The sequence below is a fragment of the Paroedura picta genome, chromosome 15, assembly GCF_049243985.1.
Source record: "Paroedura picta isolate Pp20150507F chromosome 15, Ppicta_v3.0, whole genome shotgun sequence".
NCBI lineage: Eukaryota > Metazoa > Chordata > Lepidosauria > Squamata > Gekkonidae > Paroedura > Paroedura picta.
In genome coordinates this window covers 18,623,800-18,643,939 of record NC_135383.1, presented here as the reverse complement: position 1 = coordinate 18,643,939, position 20,140 = coordinate 18,623,800, and the positions used below count along the sequence as shown (strand labels likewise).

The 20,140-nt window shown below is 47.3% G+C and overlaps 1 protein-coding gene across 3 annotated transcripts in view; it reads right to left on the bottom strand.

The window, feature by feature from the left end:
* ITGAE (integrin subunit alpha E) overlaps positions 1 to 20,140 on the bottom strand; it is a 52,052-nt gene that overhangs the window by 16,695 nt on the left and 15,217 nt on the right. For all 3 annotated transcript variants that reach the window (XM_077311422.1, XM_077311423.1, XM_077311424.1), the window contains exons 9-20: positions 19,135 to 19,286; positions 17,972 to 18,125; positions 16,843 to 16,993; positions 16,695 to 16,762; positions 15,658 to 15,790; positions 14,861 to 14,991; positions 9,782 to 9,922; positions 8,113 to 8,334; positions 4,875 to 5,005; positions 3,860 to 3,993; positions 3,424 to 3,572; positions 1,475 to 1,603 (exon numbers count right to left, since the gene is read on the bottom strand). In XM_077311422.1, coding sequence (XP_077167537.1) covers positions 1,475 to 1,603; positions 3,424 to 3,572; positions 3,860 to 3,993; positions 4,875 to 5,005; positions 8,113 to 8,334; positions 9,782 to 9,922; positions 14,861 to 14,991; positions 15,658 to 15,790; positions 16,695 to 16,762; positions 16,843 to 16,993; positions 17,972 to 18,125; positions 19,135 to 19,286 — 1,695 coding nt within the window. The remainder of the gene's footprint in view (positions 1 to 1,474; positions 1,604 to 3,423; positions 3,573 to 3,859; positions 3,994 to 4,874; positions 5,006 to 8,112; positions 8,335 to 9,781; positions 9,923 to 14,860; positions 14,992 to 15,657; positions 15,791 to 16,694; positions 16,763 to 16,842; positions 16,994 to 17,971; positions 18,126 to 19,134; positions 19,287 to 20,140) is intronic.

The following is a 20,140-nucleotide window of genomic DNA, read 5'->3' as shown; positions in this document are numbered from 1 at the left end:
GCCTTTAATCTGGACGGCCAGGATTGATCTTTGCTCCTCCACATGCAGCCAGCTGGGTGATCTTGGACCAGTTGCAGTTCTTGCAGAGCTGTTCCCATAGAGCAGTTCTCTCAGAACTCTCAACCCCACCAACCTCACAGGGTGTCTTGTTGCGGGGAGAGGAAGGGAAAGGTGTTTGTGAGCTGCTTTGGGACCCCTTTGGCTAGTGAAAAGTGGGGTGCAAGAAACTGCCCTTCCCAGAATTCCCTCTCCTGCAGAGCTGTGAGAGGAACAATAGCCAACTTTTCTGCTCTGACTCTGAACCTTCCTGTGCTTCCTACTCACGCTGAGACCTGGAGCAGGAGGGAAATGATGGACAGAAGGAAGCCCTGCCTTGCTGGGTACTCAGTTCAGTCCATCAGCCCCTCGCTTCCCCTCCCCAGAGAAGGCAAGGCAGATGGAAGGGAAAGAAAGAGGATGCCAAACCTATTGAGTGCTTCAGCAGTGGCTTGGATGCCCCAAGCAGGGCTCAGAGGGCAGCAACAACAGGCAGAAAACTGAATTATTGTTATTGTTATTGTTATTGTTATTGTTATTGTTATTGTTATTGTTATTGTTATTGTTATTGTTATTGTTATTGTTATTGTTATTGTTATTGTTATTGTTATTGTTATTGTTATTGTTATTGTTATTGTTATTGTTATTGTTATTGTTATTGTTAGAAGAAGAAGAATTGGTTCTTATATGCCGCTTTTCCCTACCCGAAGGAGGCTCAAAGCGGCTTACAGTCGTCTTCCCATTATTCTGAATAATGTCTTTGTCCAAAAGCTGATGTGGATTCGTAGAGCTCATGAAATGTATAATGGAATAAGTAGTAAAGATGAACATATTGGCATTGCGGTGACATAGCAATGAACCTTTCTAAATATTAGTATCGTTAAGATTTAGATGAGAAGGAGACGGGGAAACCTATTTTAAGAATCAGAGGAGGAGGGGGAGAGGACAATCAAGACGAATCTGAATCTATCTTGTATCGTACTGCATTATACAATGTTCCCAGCCAGAAAACCGTAAATGGGAGCCAAGCCGAACCTCACTTTTCATGCCACACAGATATGCCAATCTCCATCAAGATAGATTCAAGTGGGTCGCCGTGTTGGTCTGAAGCAGCATAACAAAACAGACTCAGAATCCAGTGGCACCTTTAAGACCAACAAAGATTTATTCAAGGCGTGAGCTTGCACTCGAAAGCTCACGCCTTGAATAAATCTTTGTTGGTCTTAAACAGGGGTAGTCAAACTGCGGCCCTCCAGATGTCCATGGACTACAATTCCCAGGAGCCCCCTGCCAGCGAATGCTGGCAGGGGGCTCCTGGGAATTGTAGTCCATTGACATCTGGAGGGCCACAGTTTGACTACCCCTGGTCTTAAAGGTGCCACTGGACTCTGAGTCTGTTTTGTTAATCTCCATTAGCACTTCGAAACGGCATATTTACCTGGAAAGACTTCTCCGATTTCCGATATATATCAAGGATAGGCACGGGCTCGTTCAAGTCCTCGCTGGAGCTGTGAAGCCCGTAGTTGAGTCTGACAGCAACGCTGGAGAAGCAATTATTGCTACATGGCTGGAATATAAATCAACCAAAACAAAAGTTACAGTCTGTAAAGAGGTAGGGCAAAGGGCCTGATTGCTTTCCACTCCTCTGAGAGCTGGTTAAGTTTCCTGGCTCTCTTACAAGTCAGCTACCTACGGAGGATAAACCCCACTGGTTTCTAAATATAGACGTTGATAAGGGAGCAGACACGCAGGCCAAACACGCCAACCCTAATAAAGTTCGATTTGACACACACCCATGTAATTTTGAAGTATCTGTCTTCATTTAGACCTCATCTACACATGCAGGAGAAGGAATTGACAGAATGGAAAGAACCATTTCAGATGGCAGAGGGGGAGGAAACATTCTCCTGGTACTCCCTGCAAGTGGAAATGGCCTGGACCTTCTTCCCTGTTGACCTAGTTTTCAGCTTGCATGGAGTTTTCCCACAGCAAAGCATTTAAAAATCAAAACACTGCCTTCACAGGGCTGAAATGCTTAGGTGTGCCACCCTCCAGGGGGTAAAGACAAAACACAATGCACAGCTACCTAAAATTGATCAAAGTGTAATGCATGTGTGCTTCATAAAGTAAGAACAAGAAGAAGAAGAGTTGGTTCTTATATGCCGCTTTTCCCTACCTGAAGGAGGCTCAAAGCGGCTTACAGTCGCCTTCCCTTTCCTCTCCCCATAACAGTCACCCTGTGAGGGAAGGGAGGCTGAGAGAGCCCTGAGATTACTGAAGAAGAGTTGGTTCTTATATGCCGCTTTTCCCTACCTGAAGGAGGCTCAAAGCGGCTTACAGTCGCCTTCCAGTCACCCTGTGAGGAGGGTGAGGCTGAGAGAGCCCTGATATCACTGCTTGGTCAGAACAGTTTTATCAGTGCTGTGGCGAGCCCAAGGTCACCCAGTAAGGGCTGCTTCATAAAGGAAGGGCTGGCGATTTTACACTGTGCCAATACCGTCTATTTTTCCATTTCACAATCCTTCTGAGTGAATTAAAATCCTCATATAGAAATCATAAGCCACAAGCAAGCGGAGAAATAGCCATTCATCCAAGCTCCCTGATTTGTGATTCCTGTTCTGCTTGTGTCCTCTTCATACAGTAGCAGACAATGCTGGATATTAACATGCAGCCTTAAATCAAGGAAGAAATGAGCCTTCTAAACAGCCCTAAAACCTGCATACTGAAGCTCCTGTGGTGTCATGGTTAAGAGCAGTGGGCTCTAATCAGAGCCGGGGCTCATGGGAATTGTAGTCCATGGACATCTGTATTGCCACAGTTTGGCCACTCCTGCTCTAATGGGTGGCTGGAGATTGCCTGGTATTACAAGCGAAACAGAGATCAGTTCCCCTGGAGAAAAGGGCCACTATGGTAGGTGAGCTCCATGGCATTGTACCCACTCTAGTCCTACCTCTCCCTAAACCCCGCCCACCTCAAGCTCCACCCCCAGCATCTCCCAAGTATTCCCCAATCCAGAGCTGGCTACCCTAGAAGGAGGGCAGTCTAGACTGCCTCCTCTGTGTTCAGCCTCCTGTATGGGCCCAGGTTTAACCCCTCATTCAGTCACCCTGATGCCTCTGGAAACTCATACAGGAAACCACGACTGCTTCGCGTAGCTCCATGGAGCTAGCTTGTCTCTGAGTACGGAGATTCTGCATGGGAATCTGTATTTGTGACAAAGGCTGAGCTCAAGCACTGCTTGTTATCTGGAAAATCTCCCCCCCCCCCTTCCCGGCTCTTCAGGCACAGGCACTCTTGGTGTGCAGCACACCCTCCTGTAAGCCGCTTTAGACTCCTTTGGGTAGATAAAAGCGGCATATAAGAACTAACTCTTCTTTCTGCGCTTACCAGAACGTACAACTGCACTTCAGCACACGGATGCTCAGGGAAGGCGACCCCCCGACTGAGGGTGGTCGTGTGGTCCTCAAACTGCACCCTCTTCTTTTCCACCTCGACATCCAAGTCCACAGTGAAGCGAATGATTAGATGTTGCATTCCTAGGAGAGTGGAGCAGTAGCAGAAATCAAATCAGCCTTGATGCATAGCCAGGATTCTCCTTAAACGGCCAAAGGAGATGTGGGCCCCTTCAGGTAACCATTTTTTGCTAGAGCAATAAAGAAGCATAACTTTACAGGAGTTACCTGAGCACGGGGGACGCTGCGACTTGGTTCCCTGCATCCCAGCACAGAATCATTACATCTCTCTACCCTTCGGTCCCTGGATCCCTTGATGCAAACAAGGGCTGGCAGCTGCTTGATTAATTTGTCACCTGCGTTTTCATTACCTGGCTGGGCTGTCTCCAGAGGGAAAGTCCTACGGAAGCATAATTTAGCGACAACGGTGCTGCTGTTGTAGAAATCGGATATTCTCTCCGGGGTGAATTGCATGATGGCATCCAGTCGAAGAACCGGTCGGGAGCTAGGAGGAAACGCCGGTTTTGAGAAGGCTTTTCGGGGAGAAGAGGTGCTGAGGAACGATCGGAATGCTTCCAGAGGGGCAGCAGTTTCCTGTCTCTTGCGGCAAAACCAAACAGGAGCCCAGCAGAGCTGTACAACTGGGTTCCCCAACGTGGTGCCTTTGTCAGAAAGTGGGCAGAACCACTGCAAGCCAGAACTTGCTACTGGTTCCCCTCATTCAACTGAAACACTTTCCCATGCCATGAATGTTTAGACATCAATACTGCATTTTTTTGGATATGCTATGAATAAGAACATCCTGAAGATGCCTAGGATTATAAGAACGAATAGCCAACCAGGCTGGTTCCAGGCTGCCACCCTCTGCAGTGGCAGCAGCAGCAACAGTCAGTGAAGGAGCAGGTGGGGAGAGCATCCCTGTTTCCTGTTTCCTCGACCCTGCTCCTGATGCCAGGACTGCCTCCTGTTGGGCCAGCTCTTTGCATGGGAGTTCCCCTTAGGGCTGCCACCTCTGGCCTGGGGAACTCCTGGGATTTGGGAGTGGTGCTTGGGGAGGGCAGGTATTGGGGAGGGGAGAGCGGGAAGCGGAACACACTCTCCAAAGCACCCATTTTGGCCGGGCAAATGGATCTTTGTAATCTGGTGATCAGGTTGGCAACCCTCAGTCGCATAGAGGACAAGCGTGCATGCCTGGACGGAGAGAAGTCGAGAGGGCAGCAGCCAGGAAGCAGGGGAAAGGGGGGGGTCCCTAAGTTCACACACTAATCTGAATTTTATGATCTGACATATTAGCAGATGGCACCTCTTTTGGGCTTTTGAAGGAAGTGGTCATCTCGGATGACAGCTCGGCCATGCTTGGCTTGAGAGGGCGCGGCTCCTACCTACCGAAGCAAGGTGACTCTGCCCAGCGATCCCACGGTGATGTCTGGGAGACCGTCCTCCGTGAAGTCCAGACCGCCAGCCACGGATCTTCCGAAATGCATGAGGCCTGGACCAACCTGAGCAGCTGTTATCCTCTGGGAGGAGAAGCGGAATGACGTATCAGACCCTCCTCCCCTTCCCCTAGATGGGATGCATCCTTCCTAGCTTTCGCTTTCATCCAGGATCCCTTTCCACATTTAAGCTTTCTACGTACTGCCCTATTATGTTGCCGCGGTTAAAATGATGGACGGAGTCTCAGGTTCGAATCCTGCCTCAAGCGTCAAGCTTACTGGAGGATGTTGGGCCTGTCATTCTCGCTCCCCCTGACCTACTTTACAGTTTAGTTGTGATGACAGATAGATCTGAGCCCTGTCCTTCAAGGCAAGATACAAGGGGGTTTATTTTATGTTCACACGGGGGTTGCACCCAAGGCAATCTGTTGGGTTTCGTTAATGAGCCAGGATTTGAACAGAAAAACAAGGAACCTTTCCAGGGCAATATACTTGTGACAATGTATATAAAAAGGTAAAGGTAAAGGTATCCCCTGTGCAAGCACCGGGTCATGTCTGATCCTTGGGGTGACGCCCTCTAGCGTTTAATGGCAGACTCAATACGGGGTGGTTTGCCAGTGCCTTCCCCAGTCATTACCGTTTACCCCCCAGCAAGTTGGGTACTCATTTTACCTTCCTCAGAAGGATGGAAGGCTGAGTCAACCTTGAGCCGGCTGCTGGGATTCAACTCCCAGCCTCATGGGCAGAGCTTTCAGACTGCATGTCTGCTGCCTTACCACTCTGCGCCACAAGTGGCTCTAGAGACAATGTATATATTGAATTCTAATACAATATCTTTTACAATTTCTTTGATATACAAGAAGAAACAACCATGATAGCTTCTAGATAATTTCTGTTTTCAGTGACTTCTTCAGTGGTTCTCCAATCCTAAATTCAAAATGTACAAATTACTATCCATATTGGTCCATTAAACAAGGCAGCAAAGAATTACTACAAATACATATACCTCCAATATCAGTTTGTTGTGGGGAAAAAAGTGGGAAAATCCTACTGCCTTTCCTACAAAATTAACAACATAAATATATAACTAAACTTCTATTTATCAATATTTGAATCCATATTGATAAACCACAGTGAATATTAAAGCCTTACCTAATATTACTATTTTAATGAGCCTCTTGTGGCGCAGAGTGGTAAGGCAGCCGTCTGAAAGCTTTGCCCATGAGGCTGGGAGTTCAATACCAGCAGCTGGCTCAAGGCTGACTCAGCCTTCCATCCTTCCGAGGTCGGTAAAATGAGTACCCAGCTTGCTGGGGGGTAAACGGTAATGACTGGGGAAGGCACTGGCAAACCACCCCGTATTGAGTCTGCCAAGAAAACGCTGGAGGGCGTCACCCCAAGGGTCAGACATGACTCGGTGCTTGCACAGGGGATATCTTTACCTTTACCTTTAATATTACTATTTTAGTATCAAGGTACCACGGGCTCTGGTAGGATTATTGATTTATATTCAGTTAGCAGCCCTAAACTTTTGGGAATGGTCTTTGACTAACATTCCCCAGTACCTTTGAGCCAGTGGCCTATTGATACTAAAATAGTAATATAAGGTAAGGCTTTAATATTCACTGATATTAATATTCACTGATACTGATATATAGAAGTTTAGATATATATTTATGTATACATATTATACATATTGGAGGTATGTGTATTTGTAGTAATTCTTTGCTGCCTTGTTTAATTTCCCACTCCCCCGCATGCAGCCATCTGGATGACCTTGGGCTCCCCACAGCACTGAGAAAGCTGTTCTGACTGAGCAGGGCTCTTTCAGGCTCATCTCCCTCACAGGGTGTCTGTTGTGGGGAGATGAAAGGGGAGGCGATTGTGAGCTGCTTTGAGACTCCTTCGGGTAGAGAAAAGCGGGGTGTAAAAACCAGCTCTTCTTCTTTTCACTGGTCATTATACACATACGCCTACGTATTTGAGGTACTGTGCTTGTGGAGAATCTCTTCCTGAGGGTGAAACCCACTATATTTTCTTTTGTCCATTAGTTGCAGAACCTAAGGCTAAAATGTGAATAAAACTGCTATGTTTTTGCCTGATGAGGAGTTTTTAATTGCTTATGATGCACCACGCTTTGCTTTGGCCGCAAGAATAGTAAGGGCCAACTGAGTCGAGAGTGCACAAGATACGAATTAAACTCAGTCTATAATGTGCTGTTGAACAAATTTGGGTCCGGCGGCACCTTTAAGGCCAACCCAGTTTTATTCGAGGTATGAGATTTTGTATCCTCAGATACAACAGAATGTAACTCTTTGCCTTCTCTTCTTTTTAACAATATTTAATTACTATGGCGATCATTTTATTTAAAATTTATATATATATATATATATGTGTGATAGCTGTAATTATGAATGTTTGGACTGGAAAATTGTAATGGCCTGTGGCCACATGCAATCAACTTTCTTTTAAAACACTGTGCTTATTCATGTACAAATAACAACATCCCCAATGAACAAAAAACAACATAAACACACATACAAATAATACAAACATAACACAAACAATAAACTTCTGACTGACTGACTGACTGACTGACTGACTGACTGACTGACTGACTGACTGACTGACTGACTGGGTAATTCTGCTCTGGCGTTATCAGATGTGACAGGCTCGTTTACCCAAGGGAGGGTGCCTGTTGTACCTCTGCATGAATCCTTGTTCTGGACTGATCTCTTTTCAAAATACACCAAAGAAGCTGTGTTCTCTCTGATGGGTAATTTCTGGCCTTGTAAGCAAACATTTTCATTCAGAAATGAAACACGTTCCTGAATTTTACAACTCTCCCCTTTTGACTTGAAAGCCCCGGGTGCATTACTGTGGCTCCCTTGAGCAGATCAAAACCATGATTCTTAATTTTTACGCCATTTTCTGTATCCGCGTGCCGAATTTTTCTTATTAAATGAACACTCTAGTGAGTGGGGAGTTTTCCCGCCGTGATTGCATATAAAAGGCACCGAAGTGGCATGGAACATGTGAGCATAAAAAGAAACAAACCAGCAATCAAAACAGGCAGAATAAAAAAGCCAAAAAGGACAAAGCCCGAAGGACAAAGCAAAGGAAAGGGGTCAGGTTCCCTCGTTCCCAGTTTACACGCTGCACCGTCCTGTGAAGTCAGAAAACTCACTTGCCTGGAATGAGGAGTCCCGTATCCCATCCTTCTGGCCACTGTAGATGTAAACACTGCCAAAAGAGCTGGGGTCCGCTTTGTGATTTTCGAGGGGGGCGCCAATTGCCACATCCCCATAGCCATTTCGGTCCACATCTCCAATGCTGGCCATGGCAAACCCAAAACTGGCAAAAGCCACGGCCGGCTGGCCACTTAAGTGCCCCTCCAGAGCAAAGAGGTTTGCCTGGTGGGGAAAGACAGAGCAGAAGAATGTCAATCTGAGCAATCTTTACTGTTGTTGCTCTTGTTGTTATGGTTATTGCATTGAGAGGCTGCCCTTCCCTATGGCTGCTCGCACCGTTTAAACCAGGGGTAGTCAACCTGTGGTCCTCCAGATGTTCATGGACTACAATTCCCATGAGCCCCTGCCAGCAAAGCTGGCAGGGGCTCATGGGAATTGTAGTCCATGAACATCTGGAGGACCACAGGTTGACTACCCCTGGTTTAAAATACATCCATACAGATAGTATATAAATTATATAAGATTTGGAATAAGATTGTAATAATTTAAAAATAAATGGCGCCAGTTCCGTCTCGTTGGCCTTCCCGCAGGCTAGGCAATGTAAGCAGGTCCTGTCATTGGAAACAATCCAACAAAAAGGGACTGCAGTTGACTATCGAGGATTTAAGCCATGCTCACACTCTTTTGAGCCACGGGGAGCATCCGCCTTCGCTTCACAGATCTCCCAGATCCACCTACCTCACTGGGGTCTGCTGTGGGAAGAGGAAGGGAAGGGCAACTGCAAGCCTCTTCGAGATACATGAGGCCTGCTTGGCAACCTTGGGCCAGCCCCAGTTCTCTCGGAGCTCTCTCAGCCCCACCTCCCTCACAGGGTGTCTGCCGTGGGGAGAGGAAGGGAAGACAATTGTAAGCCACTTAGAAACTCCTTCGGCGGTGAAAAGCAGGATATAAAAACCAACCCCCAGGCTTATATTATTTAGGTTACGCCTAGACTCCTAGGCTGGAATAGTAGAGCTGGGACTAAGAGATTCTTTTTGCATTTTATGCCGCCATTTATTGTTCTCTTTATTGTTTGGTAATTCTTATGGGGGAATTATGGATTTTATTGTGATTTTTTTACTATTTTATATTGTAAACCGCCACGAGACGGCAATTGCCATGTGTGGCGGTATATAAATCAAACTACCCTAAACTCTTCTTCATCATCTCAGCATTGTATTTGATATTGCATACTTTGTACTTAGTTTACGCTGTCGATGTTTTATATTGTGACGGCTTCAGGTTCATTCATTCGTTCCTTCCCAAGGGCCTGAGGAGTCCCAGGGACGGCTCGTGCTTCTAGTCTCTGCTTCTTTGTTCCCCACAAGCAGACCAAAGTTGAGAACGTTGGACCACGTTAAGATTTTTACGTTTGCAAACTCTAACCCTCCCAGCCCAGCTCAGGCTACACCAAGCAGAGTCAGCCCAGGCTAGCATTTGGGTGAGAGACCTCAAGGCAGCCCAGGTTTGCTAGGCAGAGGCAGGCAACAGCACAATCACCTCCGAACCCCTCTTGCCTTGAAATTTCCAACGAGGTCTCCCTGTATGTCCATTACAATTTGACAGCCCTTTTTGCCACCAACCCTCCCCCTGAGTAGCCAGGGAAAGGACATGAGCCCTGAGGCTGTACCTCGTTATCAAAGCGATAAATGTAAACCTTTCCTTCTTCCCCAAGGATGTGAAAAAACGGGGCTCCAACGAGTAGATGATCGGTCAGCCCATCTTGGTCGATGTCCAGGGGGCAGAGTTCGGCGCCAAAGTAAGACCCGATCTGTGACCCAGAAAAGAAAAGGAAAGTATCCTCCTGTTAAGCAGCCCGGAACTTCTGCAGAGCTTGCCGTAAGTTCCCTTCCAGGTGCCGATGCAGCAGAACGTCCACCTGTCGTCTCTTAAGACGGATTTATGTGTTACTCTTGAAGGCTCAAGGTAAGTAATGTTGGGTCCGATGCCAAAGGCTTTGCGCCGTCAAGTTGAGTGGCACAATTTTTTATTTTTCCCAGCCAGACTTGGTCAGTCAGCATTTGAGATATCTTTGGGTAGAGAAAAGCAGCATATAAAAACCATCTCTTCTTCTTCAGAAATATCAGGGCTCTCTCAGCCTCCCCTCCCTCACAGGGTGTCTGTTGTGGGGAGAGGAAGAGAAGGCGATTGTAAGCTGCTTTGAGACTCCTTCTGGTGGAGAAAAGCGGCATATAAGAACCAACTCTTCTTCTTCTTCAGAAATATCAGGGCTCTCTCAGCCTCACCCACCTCACAGGGTGTCTGTTGTGGGGAGAGGAAAGGGAAGGCGACTGTAAGCCACTTTGAGACTCCTTCGGGTAGAGAAAAGTGGCATCTAAGAACCAACTCTTCTTCTTCCTCAGTAATATCAGGGCTCTCTCAGCCTCACCCACCTCACAGGGTGTCTGTTGTGGGGAGAGGAAAGGGAAGGCGACTGTAAGCCACTTTGAGACTCCTTCGGGTAGAGAAAAGTGGCATCTAAGAACCAACTCTTCTTCTTCCTCAGTAATATCAGGGCTCTCTCAGCCTCACCCACCTCACAGGGGGTCTGTTGTGGGGAGAGGAAAGGGAAGGCGACTGTAAGCTGCTTTGAGACTCCTCCGGGTAGAGAAAAGTGGCATATAAGAACGAACTCTTCTTCTTCTTCAGAAATATCAGGGCTCTCTCAGCCTCACCTCCCTCACAGGGTGTCTGTTGTGGGGAGAGGAAGAGAAGGCGAATGTAAGCTGCTTTGAGACTCCCTTGGGTAGAGAAAAGTGGCATATAAGAACCAACTCTTCTTCTTCTGTATGTTGTTTTTATGATAGTATCCAGGGGTGGACAACTGTGGCTCTCCAGATGTCTATGGACTACAATTCCCATGGTATAGAAATAATGTATAAGAGAGACAAAAAAAAAAAAAGAACTGCTGGGAAGAGACATGGTATAAATTATGGAAAAATGAAAAGTTTTACATGCCCATATTTTCATAACTGTCTAAATATCCACCTTCAAGATTATAATGAGGAAGACATTGGGGGAAACCTTTCTGTTTAATAACTGTGAAGTACATAGTATTTTTAATAATAACATGAATCGTTACATGTAACCTTTTCTTTTCCGTATTACTCTTATATCTCATTTTTAAAAATAAAGAAAATGGGGGAAAGCATCATACATGTTTCAGCCTTTATTTCTTTTGCAGCAGAACCGGCTTCCAAGTGCTGTTCTGGCGTTTTGGTCGGCTGCCTTTCTCTCTTTTCCCCTCCGTGTTTGGCTTGGCGGGTCAACCTAGCACAAAAACTGTTCCAAGGTCAGTTTGTGGTAGGAGTCCAGGGAGAGCCTTGGGGGAGTCAGTGCTGGGCGGAGGCCAGTTCGTGAAGGGGAACTTGCCAAGAATTGGGGTAGTCAAACTGCGGCCCTCCAGATGTCCATGGACTACAATTCCCAGAAGCCCCTGCCAGCGAATGCTGGCAGGGGCTTCTGGGAATTGTAGTCCATGGACATCTGGAGGGCCGCAGTTTGACTACCTCTGGGTTAGACTGTTCTCTAATAGAGAAACAGCATTTTTTTTTAAAATTAGACATCAGGCATAATGGATCGTGAACAGAGTGTCAGATTAGAATCCTTGACAACACCAGTTTGAATTCCTCCTTCTGTAATGGAAGCTTGTGGGGTGACCTGGGGCCAGCCTAAGGTTGCCAGCTCTGGGTAGGGAAATACTTGGAGACTTTGGTGGTGGAGCCAGGAGTATGCAGGATTTGGTGTAGGGAGGGGCCTCAGTGTTGTATGACGCTATGGAATCCTCCCTCCAAAGCAGCCATTTACTCCAGGGAAACTGATCTCTTTCGTCTGGAGATGAGCTGCAATTCCAGAGGATCTCCAGGTCCTGCCTGGGGACTGGCATCCCTAGGCCCATCTCAGCCTGACCCAGCCTGACGAGGCTTTTTGTTGAGAGAAACACAGGAGGAGAACAATGCTGTAAGCTGCTTTAAGTCCCAACAGGAAAGAAAAGTGGCATATAAATACATAAATGCAATGCATTTATGTGGTCGCCAAAGGATCCGCTGGCTCATCACGATCAAAGCCGATACAGGGATGACCATGAACCAACTAAAAGAAGCAGTCAGAGACAGGGGCGCATGGCGAAGACTTTCCTATAGAATCGCCGAGGGTCAGACACGACTGAACAGATAACATCATCATCAATGCATGTCGTGTTGCAACATATACTCCCTGGAGACAGTGCGTCAAAAGCAGGACCTAAGTAAATAAGAATTTTATTTTTTCCATTGGCATGTATCTCAGAAGACAAAAGACAGCCTGCCCAATACAACTGGCCAAAGCTGTCTAAAGCAGGGGTAGTCAACCTGTGGTCCTCCACATGTTCATGGACTACAATTCTCATGAGCCCCTGCCAGCAAACGCTGGCAGGGGCTCATGGGAATTGTAGTCCATGGACATCTGGAGGACTACAAGTTGACTACCCGTGATCTAAAGAATCTCATTGGTGCATACAATCAAGTCAGAATGGCACCCCAAATTTGCGTGGCAACCATCTCCCCCTTCCCCGTCTCACCTCCCCCCCTCCCCTTCTGCAAACAGACTCTTGTTCCAGCAACTTTAACTTTCGGTTTCCTCCCATCGTTCCTCCTTATCACCCAGCCCAAACAATCTCACGCAGCTGCATGGAGCAGGCAGACCAAAAACCTTGAGAAAGATAGGGGAGGTTCCTATCTCCCTGACTGGAGATACGTAAAAAGGAAAGGAAAAACTGTAATGTTGCAAACCCAGCTAACAGTCCCGCTCTTTCAAAGCCCCCCATGAGGGTCTTAGACTGAATGTGGAGGAAGTTTCCAAGGGAGCCAATGCTGGAGGAGATAATTTGAAACCGGCACCTTAAACTGTTCTGCAAGGCTTGGAAGGCAGGGTTATCTAGCGTTGGGGCCAGAGATAACACCTAGGAATGCTGGCCTCCCTGCCTAAAATCCACCCAACACGTTTAATTTTTAAAGAATTTTGTTAAAGTAGATCCTCCCCTTCAGTGAGTTTCGTTTTTGGAAGAAGAGGCAACTTCTAAATTGATCAGAAAGTAATGTGAAATACTACTTATTTAAATGCTTATTGATATGGCTTTTTAAATTTTTTGTGCTTTTGTGTTGCATTTCCAATGCAAACCACCCTGAGCCGTTAGGGAAGGCCGGTATACAAGTATAAAACGAAATGCTATGCTAAATACACCTCTCCTCCAATGCCCCCTGCGAGATATTCCTCATATGTTTTTGAATCACACACATTACGGATCTTGCGTTTTCCAACACTTTCAGCCTCCGTGTTATCTTTCTATAGTTTGCTCACTTCCCCACAGAGGAAGCCACCTCAGCCTCAAAACCATCAAGCAAGCACCGAAGAATGATGGCCAAAACAGGGGTGACAGAAAAGTAATTGGGCCACAAATTCCCTTTACAGGAGCCCTGCTTGGATGATGTGTAGATGGGGATACTGCTAATTCGAGCTGTGTTACGGTGTCACAGCTGATATATAGGAATTTGACAAGTCGTGTCTGGTGAGGTGGGCGTATACAACTAGGACGTAGAAGACTCGGGTCAAAAACCCCTATTTAGAAACGGAAGCTTGCTGGGTGACTCTCTCAGCCTGCCCTGCCTCATAGATCTGCCCTCGTGTGGATTAAACAGAGGATGGAAGAATGACAACATTGTTGAGAGAGAAGGCGGCGCACCAGGCTGCTTAAAAAATAAAATAGTTTTTATTCATGAAGACAAACAACTCTGTATACCCCCCAAGAGCTCTTCACTCTGTAAATCTCAACGTGCTGGTGGTCCCCAGGCCCAGAGATGTGTGCCTGGGCTCAAACAGGGCCCGGGGCCTTTTTGGCTCTGACCCCAGCCTGGTGGAATGAGCTGTTGAAGGACACCCAGGCCCTTACGGAACTCCCAAGGTTGCAAAACAGCTGCAAAGCAGCGCTCTTCCACCAGGCACTTGGATGAGGCCAAGGCTGCATTCTAAGCGGCTTACAGTTACTGAAGAAGAAGAGTCGGTTCTTATATGCTGCTTATCTCTACCAGAAGGAGTCTCAAAGCGGCTTACAGTCGCCTTCCCTTTCCTCTCCCCACAACAGACACCCTGTGGGGTAGGTGAGGTTGAGAGAGCCCTGATGTTACCACTCAGTCAGAAGAGCTTTATGAGTGCCGTGGCAAACTCAAGGTCACCCAGCTGGCTGCATGTGGGGGAGCGCAGAATCGAACCCCGCTTGCCAGATTAGAAGTCCGCACTCCTAACCACTACACCAAACTAGCTCTCCCCAATCCTTAAAACCCCAATCCTTAAAACAAAGTTAAAAGTCTCACAATTATCATAAATAACAGATGGGTATTAGAACTGTGCTACCTCCCCACAGTCATCCACCGGGGGGGGGGCATCACACATTGGTATAGTGTAGCCTGCGGGGGGGGGGGGGGGGGATCATAAGAATCCAGCCTCAACCAAACACCTGGCAGAAGAGCTCCCCTTTACAGGCCCTGCAGAACTTTGACAGCTCCCTCAGGGTCCTCAGCTCTCCTAGGAGCTCATTCCACTAGGTTGGGGCCAGGACCGAAAAGGCCCTGATCCGGGTCGAGGCCAGGCATATTTCACTGAGGACTAGCACCAGGTTGCAGGGAAAGCATGTAGAGCAAATGAATAAACAAGCTCGATCCAATCCAAACAATACCTGTTCCCCATGTAGAGTTTGCTTTAGCAGACCTCCTTCAAACACCATCACTTGCCCTGCCATGCTGTGTCGGGGAGCTCCAGCAACAACCAAAGCACCCTGCTTTGTGCTCACGGCAGCCACACTGTACCCTGCAGGAGAACATCACAAAAGGAGAATGTACAGACAGGGGTGCCAGCTCCGGGTTCAGAAACACCTGGTGATTTGGGGGGGGGGGAGCCTGAGAGGGCAGGGTTTGGGGAAGGAAGAGATCTCCGCAGGGGATACTGCCGTAGAGTTCATCTTCCGAAGCAGCCGTTTTTGTCAGGGTCAGGCTTTCTTAAACCAGGGTTCTGAGAAACCCGGGAGTTTCTTGATGGCCCTGGAAGGGTTTCCCTAATGGGTGGGAGTTATATATTTTTTTAAATTTATTAAACATTTATCAGGGCTCGTGGGAATCGTAGTGCATGGACATCTGGAGAGCCAGTTTGTCCACCCCTGCGCTACACCAAGGTAGCTCTCAAATAAACCAAAGCTTCTCTGTTGTTGTTGTTTAATGGCTCATATGTAACCAGAATTTTGTGGGCTGAAGTCGCCCCAAGACTGGACCCTATTGGGTGAGGAGAGATCAACACAGAGTATGGATGAAGAAACAAGTCCGTGACATCCCCCAGCCGGCCAAGATTTGTCCTGATTTGCTTCTCCTCTGGCTCCCTGCCACAAGATAAAACTTTACTAGTGTGGGTTGGATGCCAGCAATATACTCCAGAGACACTAATTCACGCGATGGATCATTTGTCACTCCGATGGGCATTTACCTAAATAGCTGTTCCTTCCACCTGTTCCTTCTTTTGATTCATTCAGGAAAACGGCCGTCTTGCTGGCAATTTCATAAAGCAGGATCCCTCCCGACCAGTCAAAGGCTCCAACTGTGCCAAACAGTATATAGCGCTAGACAGAGAATGACAAACAGCTGGTGAGGTCAATGAATGGCAGCTAGACAAACAGAACCCATGCATGGAGAAGAATTCTACCTTTGAGCATTCAATTCTACCTTTTATTACTTCTTTCTTATTGGTCTTGTGAGATGCAACTCACATCCTACGGAAGCTGTAGAAAAGAGCCCGAGTCCAGTAGAACCTTAAAGACTAACAAAATTTCTGGTAGGAAGGAGCTTTTGTGAGTCACTGCCACAGATTTTGTTAACATTGGATTTGTAATCAGCAAGTGATTTGGTGAAGTCCGCCTTGAAGGGCTGTTGTTAAGGTGTTTAAGCAGCTGAGCTGTACCTGTGTGCTCACTAGTGCCTCAAGTGGTCACAGGTGAGGCTGCAATGGGGGGGAAAAACTCAAGCACACATTCTGGGGATTCCTTTCTTTATGGTGGGTTCCCACCCGCATCCTCTTTCTTCAGGATGAGCAGATCAGTGTGCGCTTTGTTGAAGCAAAGAGCAGACTCCCTTAGGCTCCCTGCTCCCTTCATCTGCTGATGTATAGGCATGTAGTCCGCTTGAATCAGCCATGGGGGCTTGCAATATGTTTCCTTTGTAACTATCTTTTAAGCTTTTGTATTCTGCCTCAGTAAGGAGACTGAAGCACATGAATAGGATATATTTCTGTAAATAATCTTTCCAGTAAATAATACTTCCGTTTTAACCCGCAAAGCGAGTCTGGATCTGTGCCTCTTCCACAAAGGCAACTGATAACTGCATACTTTCAAAATGTTCTGTCATCTCTGCAGCTCTAATTTCCTGGAGGGACCCCGGACCGAGTCTAGTCCCAGGGTGGAGTTTCATGAACCGAGAGCAGAAGAATCCATCTGCCCAACCAACCCATGCCAGCCAATGGTCACTCACCTCATCCAGGAAGTAGGCGCTGAAACCGCTTTGGGCCAGCTCAAATTCCAAAACATCTCCAGCCGTACCTGAAAATCAAACAAGGGGCCAGTGAGGGGCTCCTGAGAAGGAACGGAAGGGGCCCCAAATAGTTTTCCTTCATCCAAACCTTCTATGCCAGTGATCTTCTGTTGCAGGGTTGATAGCAGGGCATTCAAGACGGAATAGTTGGTCACTTGGAAAAGGTGTGTTTCGTCAGGATCTGAAGCAATCAGGCGCAGCTCACTGAGAGCTTTCTTCTTGTTGAATGCGTTCCCCACCTGCAAGAAGAACCCCGACAGCAGAGGCTCAAAACTGATGAGTTGCTGGGAGATCCATTCAACTTCCCCATATCTTGTTACACTTTTAATGATTTTCCAGCCAGGATTCCTCTTTGGGTCAGCATGAGAGAGAGAGGGGGGGGGATAGGTAGGTAGGTAGGTAGGTAGGTAGAAGATGGATGGATGGATGGATATGTAGATCGGTAGGTAGGTAAGTAGAAAGTAGGTAGGTAGGTAGGTAGAAAGTAGGTGGGAGATGAATGGATATGTAGATCGGTAGGTAGGTAAGTAGAAAGTAGGTAGAAGATCGATGGGTGGATATGTAGGTAAGTAGCTAGGTAGGTACGCAGAAAGTAGGTAGGTCGAAAATAAGTAGAAAATGGATGGATAGATGGATGGACGGACGGCTAGCTTTTATTGCTTTGGCCAAAGGCGTTCACAATAGGTTAAGAAAAGTACAAATCAGATAATAGATATAATTCCATACATTTAAAACAGTAACCAAATTCAAATATTTTGCTCCAATCTTCCTGGCTGCAAGTGCATCATGACCCACTCTATTAAAGACATAGGGGTCGGAATCAGACAATAGGAAAATCCATTTATTATGTTCTGACGTTACGGGTACATCCGACATTAACCTTAAACTAAACTTATTCCTTGGCTTATCTCAGAGTGACCGTGTTAGGGCATAATGGGTAAGGTCCTCCATTTCCAGGTTCCCACAGGTATAGAGATGCTGGGATCTTGAAATACATGCGAATCAACCAAATCGCAGAGCTGTAGGCATAGTTTGAAATCTTATACAGGTAAAAGCCATCTTTAGTGGAATGGTGGTAATTTTAGCCAGTCTAAGTCCATTATGTTCACTCCCTTGGTGGCCCTGATCAGGTGGAAAGGCAGCATAAAAATACTATTTTTAAATGCAGACACTCAGAACATACCAAACGTGAGATGTTTGCCGAAGCCACCTCTTACCCCAATGGCATAGCGGTCAATTCCTGCCATTCTCCTTGAGTTAATCACCGAGGTCAAGTTCAGGGGGTCCAGCAAGATTTCCCCATCTGTCAAGACAACTATTATCTTGGTGGCATTTTTCCGGGACCCGTGGCTTTCATGGAAAATGGAATCTCTGTGGACAATAGAAAAACAGCATTTAGCCTGCGGCCTTCCAGCAAATATTCCAGAAGCAGGTTAATCTGTTACACAGAACCATTCTTCAAGCATTCAGAGCAAACGTAGCCGGATCTGCAGTGCAGATTCTGCAAAGTAAATATCAGCCTAGGCTTGCAAGGAATGTCCTTTGGGGCCAGAGTTGCGCGGCATTCACAAAAAGTAAATGAATAAAGGGGCGATAATCCAGATGGGGGAGGGAAGGTAGCATGGCACAACCCAGCCTCATCAGATCTGTGTCAGGATACGTGCCCATGAAGACATCAAGAGCCAACAGGACTCTTTGCAGCGAGGAGTAAAAAGCAGCTTTATTGGGAGTCTCGGGAAGCAGCTACAGTAACTTGCCATTACAGAGAGCCCTTATAGGGAATCTCAGGGACAAATACACCCTCAGTCCCCAGCCCCCCTTCCGCAGGATTTGCGTGCTAAAAGGCATTCCCGCGGAAAGGCACTTTTAGCTAAACTACAAAGTGAAACCATTGTTCAAATGTTTTAGCAGCCAGACCTGAAGAATCAGGCAAAGTTATTTGCATTCTTTACAACGCTAAACAGTACCAACCATAAAAGATAACAGGAGCAACTTCAGAAGGTGGAAGGAACAACGGAGTGGGGAAGGAAGGCTGGGAGAGGCCCCTGAGAAACGCAGGCCCCCTTGTGAGCCCCCTCAGCACGTACCTGGCTATGGGTACTTACTGTCATTTGGCCCTGCCAATTTCAGCGGGTGCTGTAGGGCAGGGGTAGTCAACCTGTGGCCCTCCAGACGTTCATGGACTACAATTCCCATGAGCCCCTGCCAGCAAACGCTGGCAGGGGCTTATGGGAATTGTAGTCCATGAACGTCTGGAGGACCACAGGTTGACTACCCCTGCTGTAAGAGACCACCAACCTGCCTATGGTCCCAATCCTGCCGCTACAGTTTTGGATTTTGCCCCTCTGAAGACCTCCCTGCCCCTGATGACATAACTCACAGGACATGTTGAATGGCAGATGCCGTCCGGGTCACATTGCCCACTTGGGCCACAGCCCGAACTTTTGCCAGGGCTGTGTCGGCCTCCCAGCTGTCCTGCAAGTCAAATTCCGTCTGGATGACAGCTCCGTACTGGACCAAAGCAAAGGCACACTGAAACAAAAGGACCGTTTTCTACATTGTAACATGGCATGAGAAAGGACTTTGTGGCTGCAGAGAAACTCCCGATTGGCTGAGCTGCCCTGAGGTCACGGAGCAGGCTGCTCAGAGGGCAAAGCTAGGAGCCAATCGAAGCCAGCCAATCCCAAGGCCCCAGCTGACCAATATTGCCCACCTTTATTCAAGGACAAAGAAAAAATGGGCCACACCCAGCAGTGTGCCAACAGATCAAAAAATAAAAGGGAAGGGGGATTTGCCCATTTATAGATGACTGATATTTTATTTCCCAAAGTCCCTGTGTGTTCTTTCGGCTTAAATTAACTTGCTTAACTTAATTGCCTCTTATGAGCCTCTTGTGGCGCAGAGTGGTAAGGCAGCCGTCTGAAAGCTCTGCCCATGAGGCTGGGAGTTCGATCCCAGCAGCCGGCTCAAGGTTGATTCAGCCTTCCATCCTTCCGAGGTTGGTAAAATGAGTACCCAGCTGGCTGGGGGGTAAACGGTAATGACTGGGGAAGGCACTGGCAAACCACCCCGTATTGAGTCTGCCAAGAAAACGCTAGAGGGCGTCACCCCGAGGGTCAGATATGACTCGTGCTTGCACAGGGGATACCTTTACCTTCTTTTTAACTTAATTGCTGTGGACAGTTCCAGCCCAAGGGGAATGCGTTAATTCTCGATGGCAAAACCTGCACAGTGAAGCAAGTGGGGACTTTCTACAGTAACAAATCCATCAACTATCACCCGGCATTCTTTCCCCTTTTTGTTCTGCTAGCCCACTCTGTTCCCCACCGCACAGCCTGAGACGTGGATTCCAACCTTGGATCGTGAGGTCTCAGAGTCCCCGAGGA